Source organism: Lithobates pipiens, unplaced genomic scaffold, assembly GCF_037356315.1.
Source record: "Lithobates pipiens isolate NorthernLeopardFrog02 unplaced genomic scaffold, aLitPip1_a1.2 Scaffold_22, whole genome shotgun sequence".
Lineage (NCBI taxonomy): Eukaryota > Metazoa > Chordata > Amphibia > Anura > Ranidae > Lithobates > Lithobates pipiens.
Genome location: NW_027507784.1, coordinates 134,740,032 through 134,763,322, shown reverse-complemented (window position 1 = coordinate 134,763,322; position 23,291 = coordinate 134,740,032). Strand labels below are relative to the sequence as shown.

General features: G+C 41.6%; 1 protein-coding gene across 9 annotated transcripts in view; it reads right to left on the bottom strand.

The window, feature by feature from the left end:
- Nucleotides 1–23,291, bottom strand: part of IKZF2 (IKAROS family zinc finger 2) — a 135,703-nt gene that overhangs the window by 29,491 nt on the left and 82,921 nt on the right. For 6 of the 9 annotated variants that reach the window (XM_077448332.1, XM_077448336.1, XM_077448337.1 and 3 more), the window contains 2 exons: nucleotides 7,526–7,792; nucleotides 579–746 (listed from right to left, as the gene is read on the bottom strand). In XM_077448332.1, coding sequence (XP_077304458.1) covers nucleotides 579–746; nucleotides 7,526–7,792 — 435 coding nt within the window. Of the gene's footprint in view, nucleotides 1–578; nucleotides 747–7,525; nucleotides 7,793–9,568; nucleotides 9,810–23,291 lie in introns of those variants that run through there. The other 3 variants (XM_077448334.1, XM_077448338.1, XM_077448340.1) reach the window with 2 other exon arrangements.

Genomic DNA, 23,291 nt, shown 5'->3' with positions numbered 1-23,291 from the left:
CCCTTTCTACAACAAAGTATATTTATTTTTATTATGGCACTTACGAGAAAGGATGTCTTGTGCCTAGTGCTGTTGTGACTTTGAAAGGGCACCAAGTAGGGAAAATTAACAAGCATACAGAATGTGTACGTTTTAGGCCCTTTTCACATGGTCTAGTAGCTGTCACCACTGGATTCCTGCTGGAATGCCTGGGCTATGCAATCAACTACTGCCGCAGCTATATGTTCTGTGTGTGGCTACATGTGAACAGTAGTGGCTGCTGTCAGCCTACCATTAGTTTAAATGGACTGAGGGGCTGCTGTTGATCGCATAGCCTGGTAATTCCAGCAGCAAGATTCTTGCTGTAACTACCTGGCTGTGTGAATGAGGCCTTACGGTTTTCAAATCAACGCACAAATTAATATGTATGTTGCAGTTTCTGAACAATGTCATGGGTGTATTATAAAACCACTTTTCTCCAGACGCATTCCAAAAAAACTAAGATGGCCCACAGTCAAAGGAGTAGCACACTTGAAAATGCCAAAATAAGCATTTGATAAAGAATTCCAAGCAAACATTTCCTATTAACAGAAACTCACCTGAGTGTGTCCTGAGGTGACCGGTAAGTGCATCTCTCCTTCGGCAGGCATAGCTACAGAACGGACACTTAAAAGGTTTCTCCCCAGAATGTAATTTAATGTGACGCAAGAGATTCCCCTTTTGAGTGAATGACGCTCCACACTGGTTGCAGTGAAAAGGGCGTTCCCCTGGACAGAAGAAAAATGGACTCCATTTAGTAACAACTATTAGAAGGTACACCCCATAAACTTGGTGAGATATGAGAAAATAGTTAGGGCCGGTTCACACTGCGGGCGATGCGAGGCGACACGACTTGCCTCGCCGCGATCTGACAAGTCGCCCCCGTTCTGTACAATGGAACCGTTCTGAGAGGAGCGACTCGAGTCGCTCCGACTCATAAAAAAGGTTCCTGTACTACTTTTGGGCGACCTCGGGGCGACTTGCATTGACTTCTATACAGACGTCATTTGCAAATCGCCGCTGAGGTCGCGGCGAGGCAAGTCGGTGTCGCCTCGCATCGCCCGCAGTGTGAACCGGCCCTTATGTGCCATTAAACAGTGCTGTCAATCATATTTCACATTTATCAGCATTGATGTTAAAAACGTTTGCTATTATTCTCCTACAATAAGATACAGTTCTCAGTTTACAGTAAAATCCTACAATGGAAAAATGCATGGTCAGCTTTTCACAAATGAGACTTGGTGAACCTTTTTCAATAATTGGGCCATGCAGAGATTAACATGTATGAATGAAGGACTGATAAACAACACTGGCCAATAAGAAGGTGCAGACGAGAGCCCAGGGATTAGGGACTTCTGCAGGGTTTGAAAAGGCAACTGAAGGTAGATTTAGACACCATTAGGTGATATGGTCAGTGTAGTAGATTTGAAGAATCGCATATCATATAACAGAAAAGTATTGTTTATTTTTTGCAGAATTAACATTTAGGCCTTATGCACACTGGACGTTAAAATAACGGTATAAAAACGGCAGTAGTCTTACAGTGAGTTTTTCAACGTTTTTTTGCAATAGCGTTTTTCAGCGCGTATTAGCGTTTTTCCACGTTAGTTTTTTTATGGGGAAAAAAAATAACCTTTTTTTTTCCAATGGATCAAAAACTTCAAACGCTGGTGAGCCATGTTTTTTAGTGTTTTTACAGCTGAAAACCACCTCTCAGAACCCACTATTTTTTTGTTTGTTTTTTTAAAGCCAAAAAATGCCCCAGCCAAAAACTGCTGATAACAGCCTATGCGTGCATGGACACATAGGATAACATGATGGGGAGTTTATTGACTGTAGAAAAATTGGCTCCCGCGGTTGTCAATCAAAATCCAGTAACACAAGAGCGGGGCAGAGTCCTGCTGTCTGTGTCAATGGACGCCGCAGTGGGACTCGTGAGTGTGCCCGTACGGGTGCCCCCAGGGAAAGGGTCCTCTGTGGGGACCCCCAATGAAGAGGAAGAGCAAGGAGCACTGCCAGGGCGCCCCAGAAGAAGAGGATAAGGGCCGCTCTGTGCAAAACCCTTCCACAGAGCAGGTACCTATAACATGTTTGTTGTTAAAAAAAACTAGGATTCTGTATGGAAATCTGGAAAAATACACTGTTGGCCACTGTTAAAAACTGCAGTTGAGAAAGACATATTAGCTCAACAGCAAAGTGAGTTTTCTTTGACATCTAATTCATCCATCAGTTTCATAAAGGTTATGAAATGCTCTCATATTTTATTTGTGAAAAATCTGATTTTCAAAGTTGACTTTTCATAGAAACAGTTGGGCCGAGTCACAGCTGAAAAAACTGTGTAAAGAGACAACTTTCAGAAAAGCTATTTTTAGCACATAAAATATAGTATACAATTTCAGAACTTGCAATAAACTGATGGAAACATCTGATATTTCAATAGCAAATACTATACAATGTAAAAGCAATGTCAAGGGGAATAAGAACTTCTGCATATGACTGTCAATGCATTTTATCATAAATTGGGGTTCTAACCTCATATTTTCAAACATTTCTCTGTGGGAAAAGATGTGTGACTCTGCATTGTTTTAACCACTTCAACACTGGGCACTTTCACCCCCTTCCTGCCAAGGCCAACTTTCAGCACGGTCTCACTTTGAATGATAATTGAAAGGTTATAGTATTGGATGGTTGTATGAATAGTCAAGGGCACTACATCCAAATTCCATTGAATGACAATTGCGTGGTCATGCAACACTGTACCCATATGAAATGTTTATAACTTTTTCAGACAGATAGAGCTTTCTTTTAGTGGCATTTAATCGCCGCTGGGTTTATTTTATGTTTTGCTAAATGAAAAGTTCCTGTTATAATATTTTGCAAACAAGTAATTTTTCTCCCTCACTGATGTGTGCTGATGATGTGGCACTGATGACCACTGATGAGGCAGCGCTGATAACCAGGGCGCTGATAACCAGGGCACTGATGAGGTGGCACCAATGGCCACTGATGAGGCAGCACTGATTATCAGTGTAAATGTGTGCTGTCAGAATTGCCGGTCATCAGCTCTCCTCTCACTGTGACAGGGCATAAGAAAAGGAATGGCAATAACCAGCAAGTTTGTTTACATGTGATCAGTTGTGATTGGACACAGCTGATCACATGGTAAAAGGCCGCTGTGATTGGCCCTGTACTGAAATCAAGTGCGCACCGGATGCACGCGGGGGGGCAATGGTTTTGGGAGGACATCCATGAATGCCCTCCCAGAATGTGAGAGCTGTGCTGACACAATAAGGTTCTATGCACACATCGATCACTCTTACTACTACAATAAGAAATCTGACTGCCCACTCTTTGGGAGGTCATGGAGAACCCTTTTACGTGCAGCAATTTTAGTCACCTTTAATTAATTTTTTAGATGTTTTAAGAGGCAGGGTTGCATGTAGTGTTTCTTCACACTCTCCCAGTTTGTGCACGTGTGAACAGGAGCCATTGAAATGAATGGAATTTGACTTGCTGAGCGTTTTAGAGCTACAAGCTTCAAGCAGAAAATTGCTCAGGTGTGACCGGGGTCTAAGACAGAAATTATTGAAAGGTATGTTTAAATCTTGAACTGCATAGCAAATTTTGCATATGCATCCCCAATTACTTAAAGTTAGTCAGTAGTTTGGAGTATTTTTGTGGAAAGACAAAAGAACAACCCATGAGTTTAGAATGTATTAAGTGATAGCTGCTAAAGGTAAATCGTTGTGATATTAGTAAATGTAAAGATGACCTTACTGTGACTTAAGAGAAGTTTGTTTTTTTTTTTTTTTTTTTTTTTTTTTTTTTTTAAGAATCACACTTACCTAGGTGAATTCGGCATTGGTCCGATGCCGCATCTGTCCCCTACCAGCTCTAAGACTGAGAACCGAGCAAACAAAGACCTCTGATTGCTCAGAGCTTCGCGAGCAGAGAGTCGGTGACTGTCAGTCACCAACTCTCTGCTCTGCCCCCCCCCCCCCCATGTTAAGTGGAGCACGGACTGTGTAGAGGGTGGGAGCGGTTGGCCCAGGCTCATCACAGCTTGATGAAGAGCATGGTATGCTCAAAAATGTACAGTTGCTGCTTATTTCACATATATATTATATGGAGAGAATTATGAATTATTCAGTAAAACTTCTGCATTGGAGATTATGTCCCTTCTTAGAGAATATATATATATATATATATATATATATATATATATATATATATATATATATATATATATTTGTCCCTGGCTTTATTTAGAAATAAATAATTACGATTATTATTTTGCATTTGTTTTCATAAAAAAGCAAACGTGACCACTTACTGATTCATGCCATATGCTTGGAAACACTAATACTTTGTACAGTAGAACTCCCTGTTGAACAATAAAAATACTTTTTGCTTTGTTGAAGATTCATTTATGGATGGTTCATTTGATATAATTGGGGTTGGCTGCTCCAATGCAAAATGCCTGAAGGATCTGATTGTAATATTACCTGAGCTATTGCAAGTACACACATTATAATCTTCCCAATCGACACTTCAGTATTTGCAGAACTACATCTGCCATGCTACGCCTCTATGCAAGACTCTTAGTTGAAGTTTTGGAACTAATCAGTCAATACCACCAAGTATCTTTACAGTGTTATCAGTACCTCATCATGGCTCTGTCATTTTAATTTCCCCTACCTGACATATTTACTAATTAAACAATAAATAACTAAAGCTTTAACTACTATTACAGACGTGTTATATTGTGTTCATGACTGAATTAAATTAGTTTTAGTAATGAGAATGATAAGTGTAATGGGTTTACCCCAATTTGCTTAAACAAAGTGGAACTTTGAGCAAGAGTTCTATCATTAATTCAGACTTGGGTAATAATTTGTTTACAGTCTCACTTCCCCAACTTCTACTTCTGCCTTCTTCTCTGGAAATATACCTTATGCTTTCTGTTAAAACTATTTTTTGTCATGGAGAGAAAAATAGCTAACTATTAAAGCCCATTTTGCACCCAAAAGCCCTTGTCCTTACTTCCAACCTCCTTAATTTGACCATTTCCAGACAGGTCAAGCTCACTTTTTTGCAATTTTATTTCTTTTGGGATCATAAAACGTGTGTTAGATAGAAGATATGCTTATGGCTAATCTACATAGTGGGAACTACGGAATGGCTAGGTGAAAGATTACTGCAAAATTGCACTTTTAGAGTGGGAAAAATTAAAAAAAGGTTAAACCTAAAGCCCCATACACACTATCAGTTTTTCTGCTGAGTTTTTCCTTCAGGTTTACCAAAACCATGTAGTAGAAGGACCTGCCTGATTGCATACACATTGAAACTCCTAAGGTTTGACCTCATATTATATGGTTTTGGTAAATCTGAAGGAAAAACTCAGCAGAAAAACTGATAGTGTGTATGGGGCTTTAGAGTTCTGCAAATAAGATTGTAAAAGCTTACTTTTAAATTCTTGAGACATCATTTCTGGCAGCTTTACAGAGTCCTGTGTCCAGGCTTCGGGCTGCACACACAGACTGCTGTCTTCTGTATGAGAGCAGTACTGCGGCAGTCTCAAATACTCAAAGATAGCACTCACAAATTAGAATTATGCATAGCGCAAATGTTCGCCTCTGCAGCCTGTGACGGGTCTTTATTAGCCTGCCGGAAACTGCTTCCTACAAAATTATAAGTTAGCCTTTACAAGATGATTGTTTGCAGACTTCTGGGTTTAACTGTTAATACTACTATATTAAAGGTCTACCTTGCGGTGTTAATACGTGTGCCATAACGTGATAATAAAACTGCTCAGATTCTTAATGTTCTACATAACTTGCCAATTAGAAGGGGCATTCATAATTTGTTGTTGTACTTTATATTTTCTAAAAAAAAAATTGGTGATTTACAAATACAAAATATTCTTTATCCAGTTATTGCAATTAAATGACCACTTATGGTCTTATTCATGTGGAGAGTATTTCGATTTTGATCGTGTTTTTGGTTAACATTTGTAACCAAAAGCGTAGTGTAACTGGCATAGATCTGGTTGTTCTGAACTGTTCATTGAATAAAAATCAATGGTTTACAAGTACCGCTACACTAATTCAGCAAGCCCATTCCCATTGGAACACATTGGGGTTGATTTACTAAATCTGGAGAGTGCAAAATCTGATGAAGCTGTGCATGGTAGCCAATCAGCTTCTAACTTGTTCAATTTAGCTTTGACAAAAAAACCTGCGGAGCTGCACTGGATTTTTCACTCTCCAGTTTTAGTAAGTCAGCCCAATTGTATTATCTGATTCAAAGGCAGTACACATCCTTAAAAACAAACATTATACTAAATGAACTGCATCCATCACTGTCTGCAGATAAACTAACTACTGTAAACTAAGGCCCCTTTCACACGGGGGGGGGATTCGTTTTGACGGACTCCGCTTGCTCAGCAGGAATCGCTCCACTAATCCCCGCTGAGCAGACGGATGATAGGTTCATCTCCACTCTGAACTGTCAGCGTACCGTTCACCTCTATGGGGAGATTGGAAGAAAACGGACAGGCTGTCAATTTTCATCGGATCCCACCCACTGGACGGATGGACGACTGTATCATCATCTGCCTGATTTCAGAGGACAATGGGTGGCCCGATCAGGTCCGTCCCGAAAAATAGACAGGCGGACCTGATCGGTCTGATCGTGTGAAAGGGGCTTAATTGTACATTCCTGGAAAAACTGATATTTTAGTTTTGAGCAACTACAGAGCCCACTGACTAGATTTTTTATTTAAAAGTGAGCAACAACCAGAAGTAAAATGTTGGGAGCTCACAAACTCACTTACTAGACATAACCAACTCTAAACGTCTTACTCTTCCAATGGATTTTTCATTAATTTAGAATTTATGCCACATTTCAGAGGAATCAATAAGTGCAGAGGAGAAGTTAATGTAGAATTCAGGAATCAGTCTCTCCCATCTAGGGGTCAGCTAACATTGTGGCACTAAGGCACGTGTGTTTGCATTAACTATAAAAGAAAGGGCTCAAACATTTTAGACACCTGGCATAATTTTATAGTCGCATTGGCTACCATGCTGCTGGTCAAGCCCTAACCCACAGGAAGAACACAAAATTTTGCCTGCTAATGGAAGAAAGAGACCACATGGTGTATGGGATATTTCAGCCATGATATCTCGCTGCTGGAATCCAGAAGAATGTTAGAAGCCAGCAGATGATTCAGCCTACCAGCATCTGACTTTATCATAAATATCAGGTTTGGCTGGACAGACCCTTTACACTGCACCGACCCACAAATGAAGTAGGCCCATGCTTATTTTAAACTTTAAGGAAACCTGAGGCACAGGTATAGTGTCCATATCCCCAGTCACCAGCATTTTATAACATTTTGACGGGCATAAAAATGTGTACCTTCTTTGCAAAATTGAGTAAGCCGCGCAATAGTATCAGGTAATATTAACATCAGATGCTACAGGCAGTTTGGCTTCTGGCTGCTTACCCGTGTGACTTCTCTTATGGACCATTAGCACATTGGGGCCAATGCAAACCATGCCACAGACGTCACATTTCAGTTTACCATTCGGAAGCCGGATTCCACCATCAAGAGACAGCTCCTGATTCATGCGACTGTCTGAGATCCCATTGGTTTCTGCCAGGGGCTCTTCCAAACCACTCTCATCATCCTGTGCCTGGATTGGAGTACCTCGGCGAAGGGGCTTTCTGTCCCCTTCCTCATCACTCTGCATCTCCATCTTTACGGAGTTTGCTAAAAAAAAAAAAAAAAAAAAATTTACATTAGTATACAATTTATTCTCCATTATGCACATTACCGTATGTATATAATAAAAGAAAATATTCTGAGACAAATATAAGACTGCCATTGTTAATCTCTTTTAGAAACTAGAATTTGTGCCCGGGTTTTAATACTTTTAGCTCTCAAGTAACCCCTTTGTTAGAGTGGCTGCACAGCTAAATGGTGGTGCAGTATAAGTCTATAGAAGAAAATAGCCATGCGGTGCATCTCTTCTGCAGATATGGGACTTCAGTATATGTTACTATCTGGATTTGCAATTAGCATGCTGGCTATTTTCTTCTATTGTCAGAACAGAAAAACTCATAGTACAGATTCAAGCTTTGTCTAGAATATTCTGTAGCGAAACCCTTTCTATCGTCTAGCACAGGGGTGACAAACTCAATTTCATTGATGGCCACATTACCATTAGGGTTGTCCTTAAAGGGCCAGTTGTATTTGTAAGACTATATATATTTTTCGGGACTTTTTTTTCTGAGAATAGGTGTATGAACTCAACCACACACCCCCATGTCGAACCACACTGAACAAGGGGTGTGGCCAGTGAGAGGATTCTAAAGGGGCAATGAATACTGGGAGTGCTTTATGTGTGGAGTTCAGAGATGTACAGAGTGCAGTTCCAGGGATGCCCTATGCACAGAGTGCAAAGTTCAGGGGTGAACTATGTACCAAGTGTAGGATTCGGAGGTGTGCTACCGACAGAGTTCAGGGGTGTGCTATGTACATAGGGTTGCCACCCATCTGGGATTCACCCAGACAGCCCAGGTTTTGATTTGTATATACGGGTTTCAGACCACCTGAAACCCGGACACAATATTCAGAATGGACTGTACCACAATCGCCGAGTGCATAGGTGTGCACATGGGCCCCATCACCATATGCAGACAGGAGAGGAGAGAGGGCTTGATCTGCTTCCAGGATGTTCATTAGCCAGATTTCACCCTACACCCAGCCTTGGTGGCTTTCAAGCCATTGCTGAAAATGTACTTTTTGTTTCCCCTTTGTGGAGTGCATTCTCTATATATTTTTGCAAAAAAAGTTTAAATGGAAACTTGGGTAAAACACCATAAAAGGACGCTTTTTAGAAAATTACCACCTTCCCCTTACTTATTGTGAATGCTCCAAGAGACCCTCTTTGAATTTGTGAGAAATGCAATACGAGACGTGATTGACGAGGACCTTTAGGTGCCAGCATACAGCTGCCATTATGTTATGATTGCTGAATCTAAAAGCTTTGAACATTCTTCCTGGTTAGCTACAGTTACCATAAAGTTGGGATAGATGTAAAGGAAAACCATTAAATGATCACCTTTTTTTTTCGTTTTGGTCTCCTTCAGAAAAACTAGCCCTACAGACACAGACAGTCTGCACTCCTAATTGGATGTCATTTGTAACCAGCACAGGTGCACATGCAGATACCATTTCGGCTCATGGTTACAAAAATTAAAGATAAAATTATTAAGATATAACCTAATATATAGGTGTCCAACAATTTTAGTCCCCACGGTCATGTACTATTCTAACAACTGCTGAAAACAAAATTTCAGATAGACGCAACTCAAAGATCTTATTTAATGACTGTTAAAAAAAAAAAAAAAAGAAGAAAAAAAAGAACTGGCATAGTTAAGTACCTACTTAAAATGAAGACATATCAAAAAGGTACCACGTGCACCACTAAGTAGCTCCACAAAGAAAACAGTTTTAAGTCAGATATAGTTGACAAAATTCTACCTCCAAACTTCTCCCCATACGGTTTCATTTTTCTTCTTTCTGGCTTTTTCCAGCAGGACGAAACAGCTGCCAGGTGTTTTCTGCAAGCTGTTTGCCCCTCTCCTTGTGGTTTGTCTGCATGAGCCCACAAACAAGGTTGCCGAGTCCCTTCCAGTGCAAGAGGGAGCAGAGCCCGACCTCATCTCCTTCTCAGCACAACTCCATCCTTCCACTTTTAGATCCTGCCGTCAGTACTTGTTGTGTGCCTGTATTCCTCTCCCACAGGGATGGAACGGCGAACATCATCTCTCCATAGAGGATAAGTGCTGCAAGAGGGATCTCCTCACTGCTATTCACAATCTACTTGTATAATACAGGCACACTGTTCTGTTGTTGTATATGTGATTCGCAGGCATATACAGGTTTTCTTACAATACAAGGCTAATAATATGTATTAGCATATATCCCTGCATGCTGGTTACATAGAAGAATCCCTTTCCTGGAAGAATATATCAGTTAATGGCATCATTATGTAACTCAGTAGTTGTTAAACCAGCCAGTCTAGTAAGGGATATACACTGTGATAAACTACTATTCCCTGTTGGCTGACAGGGCATGTAGTTCATAACTACTGAACAAGTTTGCCAAACAATTGCATGACTACCAGAGCATGCTGGGAATTCTGGTTCAGTGTCATACTTCGATTCAGTGATGCCCTGTGAAAAATATTAGTCTGATGCCCCCCCCCCCCGGTGAAAATTTGAGTCTTGCCCACCCCCATGGTTGCCAGAGATAGCTCTTCTTTCTAATAGGTATCTCACTACTCTGGAAGTTTGTTACACAGTGGAGAAGCGGAGTTGCAGCCAGTACAAATTGTGCTCCTACACGGAGAAGCTGAAATGCTAAAATGAAAGTCCATTTGAAGTGTATGTCTTTATACTACTGAACCCATGCACAGTATGGATTTACAAATGCTTTTTGCTTAGAAATTTCTTAATATAAGTTTATAATGCTGCCTTATGCCCTCCAGTGCTTTGCGTCAACATAAGTGTAGAACAGCCACACCCCACAGCATAAATGTTTCCATATAGAACTGTATTACAGCGGAGTGGAGGGAGTTTGTCCGATCAGTTCTGATACCAAGTTCTAAATACAGAGTGCACTGGGTCTAAAGGCCCGCACACCTGACCGGAAAATCAGATGAAAAATCCTGCTTTCAAAGCGATCGTAAGATAACCTGATCATTCGTACGCAGCTTTTGAGAGCTGCTCACGACACTTCATGCAAAATTATCCAATGGGACAAGCATGAAAATTCTCATAAAATACCGGATTCTACAATTTTTGGTTGATCAGTACAGTTTTCATACGAAAATAAAATACATTACATCACTTCCAAATTTTTACTCGGTCTTACGAGAATTTTCAAAGCTTTAGTAACATCTTCATTCTCGATTTGAAACGATCATGTGGAAAAAAAAATGGGGCGATTATTCGTCCAACAATCTCCTCGTGTGTGCCAACCATAACTCTTGTGCCTATTGGACTGCACAGTTATCTTTAGGCACCATGCACAACTGCTATAACAGGAAAAGGCCAATAAGTCAGGACATAGAGGATATGATTTTTCTTTCCGACAACCAAAATCCCTTGATTACCGCATCAACACAGTTTTGATAGAGGAAATCCCTCCCAAGAGCTAGTGTGTTCTCCCGATGGGGGGCACGGAGAGCCATCCTTGCTGGGAGAACATCATGATTATTACTAGTGGCTACAGACCGTACTGGACACTCTTGTCGGGATTCCTGCAGAGCATGGACTGGCTCTGTGACATCAGCTGACAGCAGGCTTTAGCCCGTTGCCGGTTGAATCTAGGTCACAGGAGTGCAGAACGAAGTGCAAAAAAGAGCTTTGGCCATACTTCTCCTTTAATGTGTGATGGCTTTCATATCAGTAATCACATTCAAATATTATGCCTCATTGTTAATCAGTATCTGATTACTATGACACAGTTTGTCAAGCACAGTAAAGACTTCAGGCAGCTTCAGGATTTGGTATATGATTTCTTACATGGTAAAAACATTTCATTCTTTCAGTGTACTAAAAGAAATCTTGATTGAAAACAGTTAATCAGTGTCACATTGAATTCTATCTCCAATAACGCACCATTGTTTTTCCTGGAAGTACTGCTTCTCTTACTGCCTAAAAGTAGAAGATAATACCTTTAAGTCAGAATCATTTGTGTTTTGCAATCATCTTGTGCTCGTCCTTTGATAAAGGAATGAGACAAGCATCACACCATTACGAAAGACAACACTATCTTTCTTTCCATAAGTCAGTTGTGCAAAATTCTCAGTAACTGCCTCTTTCTGCATTCACATGAACAGAACTTATTTAATACAGAGCTGTTATTCTTAAAAGAGAAGTATGGGAATAATATACATATACACACACATACATAGCATCTCTCAAAAGTGAGTACACCCCTCACCTTTTTGTAAATATTTTATTATATCTTTTCATGTGACAACACTGAAGAAAAGACACTTTGCTACAATGTAAAGTAGTGAGTGTACAGCTTTGTATAACAGTGTAAATCTGCTGTCCCCTAAAAATAATGCAATATACAGCCATCAATGTCTAAACCGCTGGCCACAAAAGCGAGTACACCCCTAAGTGAAAATGTCCAAATTGGGTCAAACTATTAATATTTTGTGTGGCCACCTTTATTTTCCAGTACTGTCTTAACCCTCTTGGGCATGGAGCTCACCAGAGCTTCACAAGTTGCCACTGGAGTCTTCTTCCACTCCTCCATGATGACATCACAGAGCTAGTGGATGTTGGAGACCTTGCGCTCCTCTACATTCCATTTGAGGATGCCCCACAGATGCTCAATAGGATTTAGGTCTGGAAACATGCTTGGCCAGTCCATTACCTTTAACCTCAGCTTCTTTAGCAAGGCAGTGGTCATCTTGGAGGTGTGTGTATAATATATAATCTCCGACGCTGCATTTGGCCCCTGCCGGCTCCAACACCAAGAACCGAGCGATCAAACACCACCAATCGCTCGGTTTTCACAGCACCCTGAGCAGAGAGCTGCTGACTGTTACTTACAGCGCTCTGCTCTGCTCCCTACTCGCTCATTGGAGCTCTGGGCTGTGGAGGGGGGGCGGGATTGGCCGGCTCAGGCTCTCAGCGGCTCGCTAAGAGGCTGAGCAGGGTGCCGATCCAGGCATGTGGGCGGATCCCGACTATAGGGTCATGATTTTGCCTGGCCCTGAATCGGCTCTGTTATCTTTTTCTGGCACAGGGATGCACAGGTGTTGCGTCCACCCCAGTGCCAGTGCTCCATTGTTATCGATTTGGACATGGCTGCACAGACATAGCTGCTGTATCCTAATATGACATCAACGCAGTTGATGGGCCCACAATCACACACAGGGTGAGTTCAAGGACCCACACTCAGATGCCAGATTGTGACACAGTGTCTATGTAGCCTTGTATTCTTAACACACATCAATGGGACACCAGCACGGGGATGCACACAACACCTGTGCATTGCCATGCCAGTAAAAGACAGTCCGGCAGGAGGCATGTAGCTAGTTGCCCCATGTGAACAGGGCATTGGGGTTTCTTGTATGCACAGCTCCGTGTACAATTTCAGCAATTCCGAGATGATTGAAGTCCTGAGCATGCACTGGAGCCATGTCATCTTGGCTCATCTAAATGGCCTAAGAACAGTACCTGGAAGAAGACCAGCTGAAGAGGTCAGCGGCCAGCAAGGAGTTTTGGAACACTGCAGCACTGATATGAAGGTGAGTATACCTGCACTTTAACAGTAAGTGCTTCAAGTACAACTCCAGGCTCCTGTATAATGCTATAAACAAGTCCCAGATCTAGTTACTATGTGATGCACAAAAGAAAACAATTCCTTTATCTTCTGTGACTGAGCCAAAATCTCCATTTGTCACACACTGCCAGACACTGTGGCTCACAGTGGGAGGGTTTCAGCAGCAGAGAGCTTTGTCAATCCCAGAAAGCAGTGGGCAGAACTAGATGCTTGCTAATCAGCAGTGACCATGCAGATAGCCATGCTCCCTACAACATATTTTCATCCCACTGTAGCATAAACGTATACTGCCAACATGAGAGCAGTAACTCCTCAGAATTCAGGAGCAGTGCAGCATTGTTGCCACATCACAGGATGCTGCATTTGGTGGACTTCTCTGGCGGCATCAACAGGCATTTGTGGGACTTTGCAGGGGGATGAAGTGAAACCTAAATGTGGAACTGAAGTTATAATTAAGTGCTACAGTACTTTAATGGGAGGACATAGTTCTAATTTGATGAATAAGAAGTCTACACAATATAGCGACTAAGCTATTCAAGCATGGTAGGTAAATGTATTACACTCTTGCTTGGCAGCAATGGGTTAATGAGTTGAACAGTGTGCATATATATAAGTAACACACCTTTTCCTGTATTAGCCCACACCAGGGGTCCCAGTGGCCATATGTAGCCGTTTACTTGCCTTTATCTGGGCCTTGGGGCACTATTCCACTCACTGACACTAACATGAACAGGGCACTAGCCCTCCCACTGACACCAATGACGGGGCACTATCCCTCCCGCTGACACCAATGACGGGACATTATCCCTCCCACCGACACCAATGACAGTGCACTATCCCTCCCGCCGACACCAATGACGGGGGACCTATCCCACTCACTGACACCAATGGCGAGGCACTATCCTGCCACTGACACCAATGACAGGCCACTATCCCTCCAGCTGACACCAATGATGGGGCACTATTCCTCCCTCTGAAACTAAAGATGAGGCATGATTTAACCCAACTGATGCCAGGACATTTTCTATTCCCACCGGCATACTCTGGCCAATCTAAATTCTAAACACAGTAAATTGGCCCTTTGTTTAGAAAATTTTGAGACCCCTGGGCTACACCGTTCTAGTTCAAGCTTTAGGCACACTAGCTTAACAAAACGCTCCTAGCAGCAACTTTTGAGCTTTTGTTCTGCTTCTAGAAGCAAACAGTGTTATCCTATGTGTCCATGCACACAATTTTAGTCTAGGAGCATTTTTTGAAGCTTCAGCTTCTAGGAGCAGAAAAAAAAAAAACTTTATTTGTTGCGTGTTTGGGAGCAATTTGCCGGCAGGAAAAAAAAAAACCCACTGAATGCTCCGAACTGCTGCTAAAAGCTGGCACAAAAACCATTAAGAGTGTTTTTCGGGCATTATTTAGCATGTAGTGTGTATGGAGCCTACAAAAAATAAATACAAAAAAATCACAATACATAGTCAAAACTCCCTTGGATATTCCAGGAGTAAATATTGCTTACTGTACACACACAGATAACAGAAAGGTACTAAAGTGTGCAGGGAAAACCACAACACCGTCTCCCAGCATATCCCAGCTGTAATATTAGGAAAGTCCCTAAGGTCTCATTACTCATTTGTAACCCAGAAGACGAGATACCCTGACCTTACAGTGTTTCACATCAAGAAATCCACAATAAGAATCAGCAAAGAAACACTATCAGAATTAGTGCTAAGTGAATTGCCAAAGGTCATAGTGGAAAAGGCAAACATATATAATTTACAGCCAAAGCCCAGGCCAAAATGTATACTTCTTTTCATTTCCAGCTGGCACTGGTCAAGCAGATTCCTAATGGGAGAAACTAAATATCCACCCCTACTGGTACATCTGCCCAATTTTATGAACATCTGATAAGAAATGAGACTGTATATTGGTTTTAGTCTCGCAAACAATAAAACTTTCATATGCATATCTCTCACTGGAATCATCCCTAGAGAAAATGACATTTATATAGTTGTCTGACATTGCTAATAGGAATTCAGAGCATGACAATGCAGAGACAGAATCATACCCACACAATGACAGGTTGGCTCTCATTGCAACCCTTTAGTGTAGTATATGGTCTCACTGTAAGCAAGCGGGGAGCTTTACAAAGTAGCTTAGACAGCTAAGCATTGATTTCTTGTTTATTTGTGCTCCAAATAAGAATTTTAGAATTTCAGTCCAAGTAACAATGGTCAGCAAAATAAAAAGAAATGGTGAATCTAACCATATTTATGTAGTCAAAGCGGTTATGTATCATGTTTTTGCCTTATGTAAAATTCTGACCAACCTTGTTGCAATCTGAAGGTTTAATGAAAATGTGGTCAGTATGACCATAGTGCCATAATCTCATGATCATCGATCGCACTGGTTAGGAAAACCAAAAAATAAATGAGAAAGCAATAGCCCACTTACCATAAATTACATGAATTGGTTTAATATAAAAGCCTTTGGTAGTGAGTTTAACTCAAAGGGCCAGTCCATGCAAAACAGATATTCCATTTCACCAGTAAAATTACATCTGGTTTCCCATATCTGTAATCAAATGACTTCCTGGATTCCCAGATCTTTGAGGCTCCAGTGGAGAGGTGCTCCTTCTACAGTACCTGACCTTGTTCCTCCTGGTCATTTTCTCTTTCTGGTCACCTTTTGGTGTTCACATATCTCATGTTTCAGTTCTCTATAATATAGAACACTTCGACCAGAGTTGGAACTCCTTTCTAAGGCTGCATTTTCTACGTAGTTATTTGAAGGAACTAAGATGAACACCCCATTCAAACGTGCAACTCGCCATGCAACTTTGAACATGTACCCCATGTTTTCCAATAATAACCATTCATATATGTGGGACTTAAAGCGGAGGTCCACCCTAAGGTAGAGCTTCCGCTCAAAGTGGAGCTTCCGCTCATTGGAACCCTCCCCCCCTCCGGCACCACAATTGGCACCTTTCGGGGGGGGGGGGTGCAGGTACCTGTACAGTACAGGTATCTGCACCCACTTCCGACATAGATATTTGCAGAAGGTACGCCCCTTTCCGCAGAATCTACGCCCTTTCCGAAGGTCCCCCGCTGTCTGCTGGGAAACACACGGATCCCAGAGACAGCGGGGACCGTCCTTATTGCGCAGCGCGACTCGCGCATGCGCAGTAGGGAACCGGGAAATGAAGCCGTAAGGCTCCACTTCCTGATTCCCATACCCAAGATGGCGGCGGCAGCACCCGAGAGACGATCGAGAGATCGGCTTCGGGTGCAGACAACGCGGGCGCACTGGGCGGGTAAGTGTCATTATTTTAAAAGTCAGCAGCTGCAGTATTTGTAGCTGCTGGCTTTAAAAAAAAACAAAAAAAAACGGCGGACTCCCGCTTTAAAGTTGCAGTGACTTCAAAGTAGTTCATGCATTACTTTGGTCCACTTTCATGCAACTTGAAAACCATTGACTTCAATGTTAGCTCTCAAACGTTGAGTGAAAGTCGTACCTGAATGTTTTACATGCAACAGTGAGTCCACCTTTGCAGAGGGAGAACAAGTCACATCCAAGTCTCACCCATCCAAAGAGGCACCAATGTTACATTATGCAGTATGCACGTAGATTTCTGTAGAAAAACAAATATCTCCATAGGTGGGGTTTTCTCTAAATAACATTTGGATAGCAAGCTTTAAATATGCAGTGGGTAAGGAACTGGTTGAATATATGGCATACCTAACTGGCATTTTGAGAAGATATAGTTCCTGAAATGGAAATTACCATTTGCATAATGTCACTAGCAAAGACTTGTAAAAGTTTAAACCAGGTATCAGCAACATGTTGATAGTGACTTTCCTGCAATTGCAGCCATGTCACAAGTAGATCACAAACACGATGTGCCAACCACAAGCACCTGACCCCGTCCACTACATTTCGGATGGCAAGAGTCATTGCAGAGTAGAGGAAGTCCTAGAAACCTTCTGAGCTCTAATGTGTCAAATAGAAAAAAGGCCAAAACAGAAACCTTGGAGGACTTCCCTCACTCTGCCAGATGACGCTGCACCCCAGGTCTGGTAAGTGAATTTTATAGAGGGAGGGGGAGGTTTGTACTGGAATAAGGAGTAAGATGTGAGTCACATGCTACCGACCCCTGCACTCCGCGTCACATGCTACCGACCCCTGCACTCCGCGTCACATGCTACCGACCCTGGCACTCCGCGTCACATGCTACCGTCTCCTGCATTCTTCAAACCTTTTTTACCTTTCACTGCGATTTTGTTTAAAACGATAAAAAAAAAGTGTATCCCTGGTGATCTTTGATCTCTTCCATGCTGTTCATGTAACTCTCTACCTCTCCAGGAGTACCTTCTCCTGCTCTAAACAAATTCTTTATTTCAAGGCAATAAACAGGACAGTGGAACATTGGCAGCAAACCAGTCATTTAGTTTATAGATATTTTTCAATAATAAGGATAAATGTAATGCTCAACTAGGGGTGAGGCTAATACAATTAAGCTAACTTTTTAGGAAACGGACATTTACTTTCACTAGTATTTTTCTGGCAGCAATGGCCAGGTTTTTAAGGGTTAAATGCAGGCTGCTGGAAAGGGAGAAAAAAAAAAAAAAAGACAGGAATTGAACACTATTCAGAACTTTGTGCAATGACACCCCATGATGCCAGCTCATTCAGCTAGTGTACAACTGCTTAATATTCAGAGGAGATAAACCATACTGTTCCGTAATGTTTACTATACAAGTATCCATTGTTGCCTGCTGCCAATCAGTATAAGTATGTCTTAAAAGAATTAGGAAAAATAAATAATTTATGCACGTTTTCTACATTTGAATTAATGTAGTAGGTCTGCAAAAACAGTAGTATGAATTAATTAAAAGGTGCATCTAAGAACTATCCACTTATTCACGTTTCTGTAAATCATGGGTCAAAGTACAGGGAATACTTTGTCCAATGTTGCCAGGTGCTTAATAATGCTGGCTGAGATTCGAACAATGTATAAGCAGGCTGAATGTACCCAAGTGGAGCGATCAATCAACTTGGGTACAACCAGCCTGCCGGATTTTACATGTGCTTAATCGCTAGCGCCTGTTATTGCCTGGTTTTCCTGTACGGTTTAGGAGATATTTCCCTCGCAATGCGCCGCTGACTGCAGCGGCGCATGTGTACAGGGGATTCTCGGCTGAAAGTCCGGCAGATGCCGGACTTTGCCGGAAAGAAATCTCCCGCGAGCATGCTCCGGCCACTCACAGCGCCGGAGCCGCGATACCCGGGATAAATGGTGAGGGAACATGTCAGCTCCCTTGGCGTGGATCGGGCCAGATGTCGGGGCCTTGTTCTAAGGTAAATATTTCATAATGAGCTAGTATGCGGTGCATACTAGCTCATTATGCCTTTTCCTTTGCAGGTGAGTAAAAAAAATTTAAAAAAATTCAGTGGGTATACAACCGCTTTAAGGTTTACAGGATGCTACATACATATCTGGATGCTCCTTGTGCAAAGACAATGGTTATATAACATCATCATATAATATTACACAGGCGTGTGTTGACAGTTATCATATTGGCATATCACATAATGCTAGAAAAACGTTAACCATCGTTTCACATGTTGAGGGTTCTAGAACAGGATATAAAATCACAAGTATATACGCATATCGAAAGAGAATATCTTCCAGCATTTGGATCTTTACCTAAAGTCTGACTGCCAACAAGCTTGTTTCCAAAAGAAAAGGAATCACAACTCAGCGGCCATTTTTCTAGTGAGGTTTGATAGACACCGTTACTGTGGGCAACAAAGACGGGTTTTCCTTCAGATATTTGTATAAATAAGGCCAGTGATTTCTTTGTACAAATGTTTTTATGACAGAGCTTAAAGCTTCAGGCAAAAAACACAAAATGCAGTGATGACTAAACTGTAAGAAAAGTCGTTTAACCTCTTTGGCCCCGGAAGATTTTACCCCCTTCCTGACCAAAGGACTTTTTGCGATCTGGCACTGCGTCGCTTTAACTGACAATTGTGCGGTCGTGCGACGTTGAACCCAAACAAAATTGTCCTTTTTTTCCCAAAAATAGAGCTTTCTTTTGGTGGTATTTGATCATCTCAGTGGTTTTTATTTTTTGCGCTATAAACAAAAAAAAAGCGACAATTTTGAAAATGAAAAAAAAAAAAACGCAATATATTTTACCTTTTGCTATAATAAATACCCCAAAATATATATATTTTTTCCTCCGTTTAGGCCCATATGCATTCCTCTACATATGTTTGGTAAATATATTGATTGGTTTGCACAAAAGTTATAGCATCTACAAAATAGAGGATCATTTTATGGAATTTTTATTATTATTTTTTATTTTACTAGTAATGGCGGCGATCTGTGATTTTTAATCGGGACTGTGACATTATGGTGGACGCATCGGACACTTTTGACACATTTTTGGGACCATTGGCATTTATACAGTGATCAGTGCTATAAAAATCACTGATTACTGCAAAAATGTCACTGGCAGGGAAGGGGTTAACACTAGGAGGTGACAGCTGATCATGTGGTAAAGGGCCGGGACTCGGTGATCACAGAGCAGGGTGCGCGGGGAGCGTGCAAAGGGGAGGACGTCCTATCGGAAACTCAGGTCTGCGCTGTGGCAATTATTCGGCTATAGTGCGGACGCCAAGTGGTTAAAAACTTTTTAGACCCCTGATGTAGACTGTACAACAACTGTACAAACAAATAAAACCTAAAGCCAGCTGATGTGTTTTGGGTGATGTACCCCCTTCCAGAGCTAAACTCTTGCTCTGAGCAATGAAGCACGTCCCCCAAATCGCATCAGCCGACTTTAGGACATCCATTTGAACAAGAGGAGTTCCATCAAAAGGCTGACCTTTTTTTACAATGCTGTTATTTATATTTCTTTTTTTTTTGTATATACAATTATTCTAGATCTTTTCTTGTACTAAAGTGCTATGGATAATGCACGAGGCTTTTGTGGCCTTTGCTTTATTGGTTTGTATAGTATGGGAAGGTGTGCAAATTAGCTTCACCCCTTTCCCTCTATAATGCTGAGCTTCTAAAATTGGCATTTGATTGTAATTAATAATTTGCACAACTAGACAATTAAAAACAATACACCAAATTGTAAACCCAATTTCCTCCTTAAAAAAAAGACAGATCCTTTATTTAACAAGAAAGTACAAAACAGTAAATCACTACATAGGGTGAACGGTCAAATCTAGGCTTTATGTGGTTAATCTTAAACTTATTTTATATAATCCCTACAAAGTGCACTGACACACTATAAAATATCTACAAGTAAAGAAATCATGTTGCCACATCTGTCTGGCTTTCCAAAATGAAGGCGTTTGGAGGCCATAATTATATAGATTTACATGTCCTTTACTTTTTCTTAGTTTTTTTTTAGTTTAACTTTACCAGCTTTTTTTCTTTAACTATACGGTTTGCTCAGAATCCACCAATCCCAGTTGAGAACAAAGTAGCCCCTGTTTGAGATTGAGACACAATGGGGGTTATTTACGAAAGGCATATTCAATTTGCACCGCAAGTGCACTTGAAAGTGCAGTCGCTCTAAATCTAAGCGGTAGATCTGAAAGGAGTGGAAGCTCTGCTGATTTTATCATCCAATCATGTGCAAGTTAAAATGCAGTTTTTTATTTTCCTTGCATGTCCCCCTCGTATCTACAGCGACTTTACTTCCAAGTGCACTTGCAGTGCAAAGTGGATTTTCCTTTAGTAAATAACCCCAATTATATTTGTACAGGATTATATTTTGAAATGTTTTGACCTTTGATGCATTTTGCCCTCGCTCTGGCGACTACCTTCCACTCTTCTTCCCTTCACCTCATTCTGAAAGCCAACCCCTCCCCCCCTCTCTTTTTTGTTACGGTCTTCATGTTTTATTTGCCCAAGTCAGAATGATGTGTCCTGCTTTTGCAGCTTCCTTCTGCAAGAGGAGGAAATATAGCGTCCGGTGGGCTGCACCAGCATCATTGTCATTGCGGGCCAGCTTCCTGATCCTGAAAGAGGCAACCAGGTCACATTGGCGAGGTGGATCAAGGTTGAGGAACATGACTTGGACTGTCACACCTAAGCAGCAGGACAACACTGGATCAGCTGGGCAAGCCAGCATGTGAACCAAGAATAAATTCTGGTAGGCGTTTCAAGACTGTTGTGACGATAAGTAGCACTGTAAGGCTTGACTTGGACCTACTGCCACTCCTCTGAATAGCGATCCCAATTTGGATGTTTTTTCAGAGCCATTTAAAAAGATGGTGAAGAGGACATATAATTGCTGTACCAGAACTGCATGCGGTTGAGGTGCGTTTGTGGCGCTTCCTAAGTGGGTCGAGTTCAAAGGTAGTATTGAAAAGGAGCAGTCGTTTTGCCACGGGAACAAAGCATTGCAACTGTGGCATCAGAACACTCGTATCTGCTGTCTTTGCAGCTTATTGGGGGAAGTGGTTGCAGGACACTAAAAATGCAGCTCAATTGTGCATTTTTTGTGCCCCTCAACTGAAAGTTTAAACAAGCCCTTAGGTTATAGCCTAATAAATGCTTGGTGCTAATTTGCCTATGTACAAAATTTCAGGAGTTGAAGCGTGGTCCATAGTCTGCCAAGGAAGTAATTCAGAGGAGTAGAGGATGCAGCAACAGTTTGGCCTGATGTTGTGCCCATATATCAGTAGTTAACCAAGCGGTGGCTATTGTAAAATGGCAATCCACAATCATCTGTAATCACAAATTTTGTCTTTGCACCAGTAATTAACCAAGCTGCTGGACTTCTTCCTCTTAGATAGTTCAGTAACCCCCCCCCCCCACTACCTTCATCAATATTAGCAATAAGCTCTACAACAATTCTGTTCCATTTGTCTCTCTAAGGCAGGCCATACACATAGCAAATATTTTGTGCAACCATGGGTTGCTCGATTTGATCAATTCCCGTATCAGCACAGGCTGACAAGGGAATCCCCCCCAGGGAGAAGACAGTGATTATTGTTAGCTTACACCAGCCGCTGGTGATAATAGTGTGTAAAATCCAGAGCTGGCTGGTTGTACCAAAGCTGATTGATCAACTTGGGTACATTCAGTCTGCCCATACACAGTTCAAAGTTCAGTATTATTCAAACCATCTATGGTCGGTCTAAGGTCTAACAAGTCGTATGAGTGTGCAATGCCCTGATTGGCTCAGTACCTCTGAATTTGGCAAAAGTCACTGTCAGGAGGAGATCAGTACACAAGCTGCTATTGCTGGCCTCCTTTTAAAAAATGCAATTTTTCTGGTTTCAATACCTTTTGAGCCACAAACCGAATTGGGCTTGCTGTAAATGAATGTCAGAAATGGGGCACTATTCCTCCCAATGACACCAACATTGGGGCACTATTCCTCCAATACCACTGACAGGGCACTATTCCTGCTGCTACTGATCAGAGGTGCTATGTCTTTATTTTTGTTTAATCCTACTGACCACCAAGTCAAAGGCACGATTTACTCTCATGGATGCTGGGGAATCATCTTCTTCCAGAGGACCCCAGTATAGCCCCCCTAACATCTGAAGAACAATAAACTGGCCCTTTATTTAGAAAGACTCCTGCTCTAGCAGGTAGGGAGTTAGCCATTCTCAGGGGCTGCCCCTATACTGTGCTTTTGTAATGTGCCTAGCAATTATTCCAAAGGATGGTGCTATAACCCAACAGTCAGAGAATCAAGTTCTCAGTTGTGTCCTTCAATGAACAGAAGAGAAATTGCAGCTTCTCCTTTCACACCCATGTGCAGAGAGGTTTGGTGAAAAACATGCCACGAGTAAGCAAACCCAATTTTAAAAACAACACAGAATTAGCTGACTGCACTTTGCAAATTGTCATGTATTTTTATTTGTT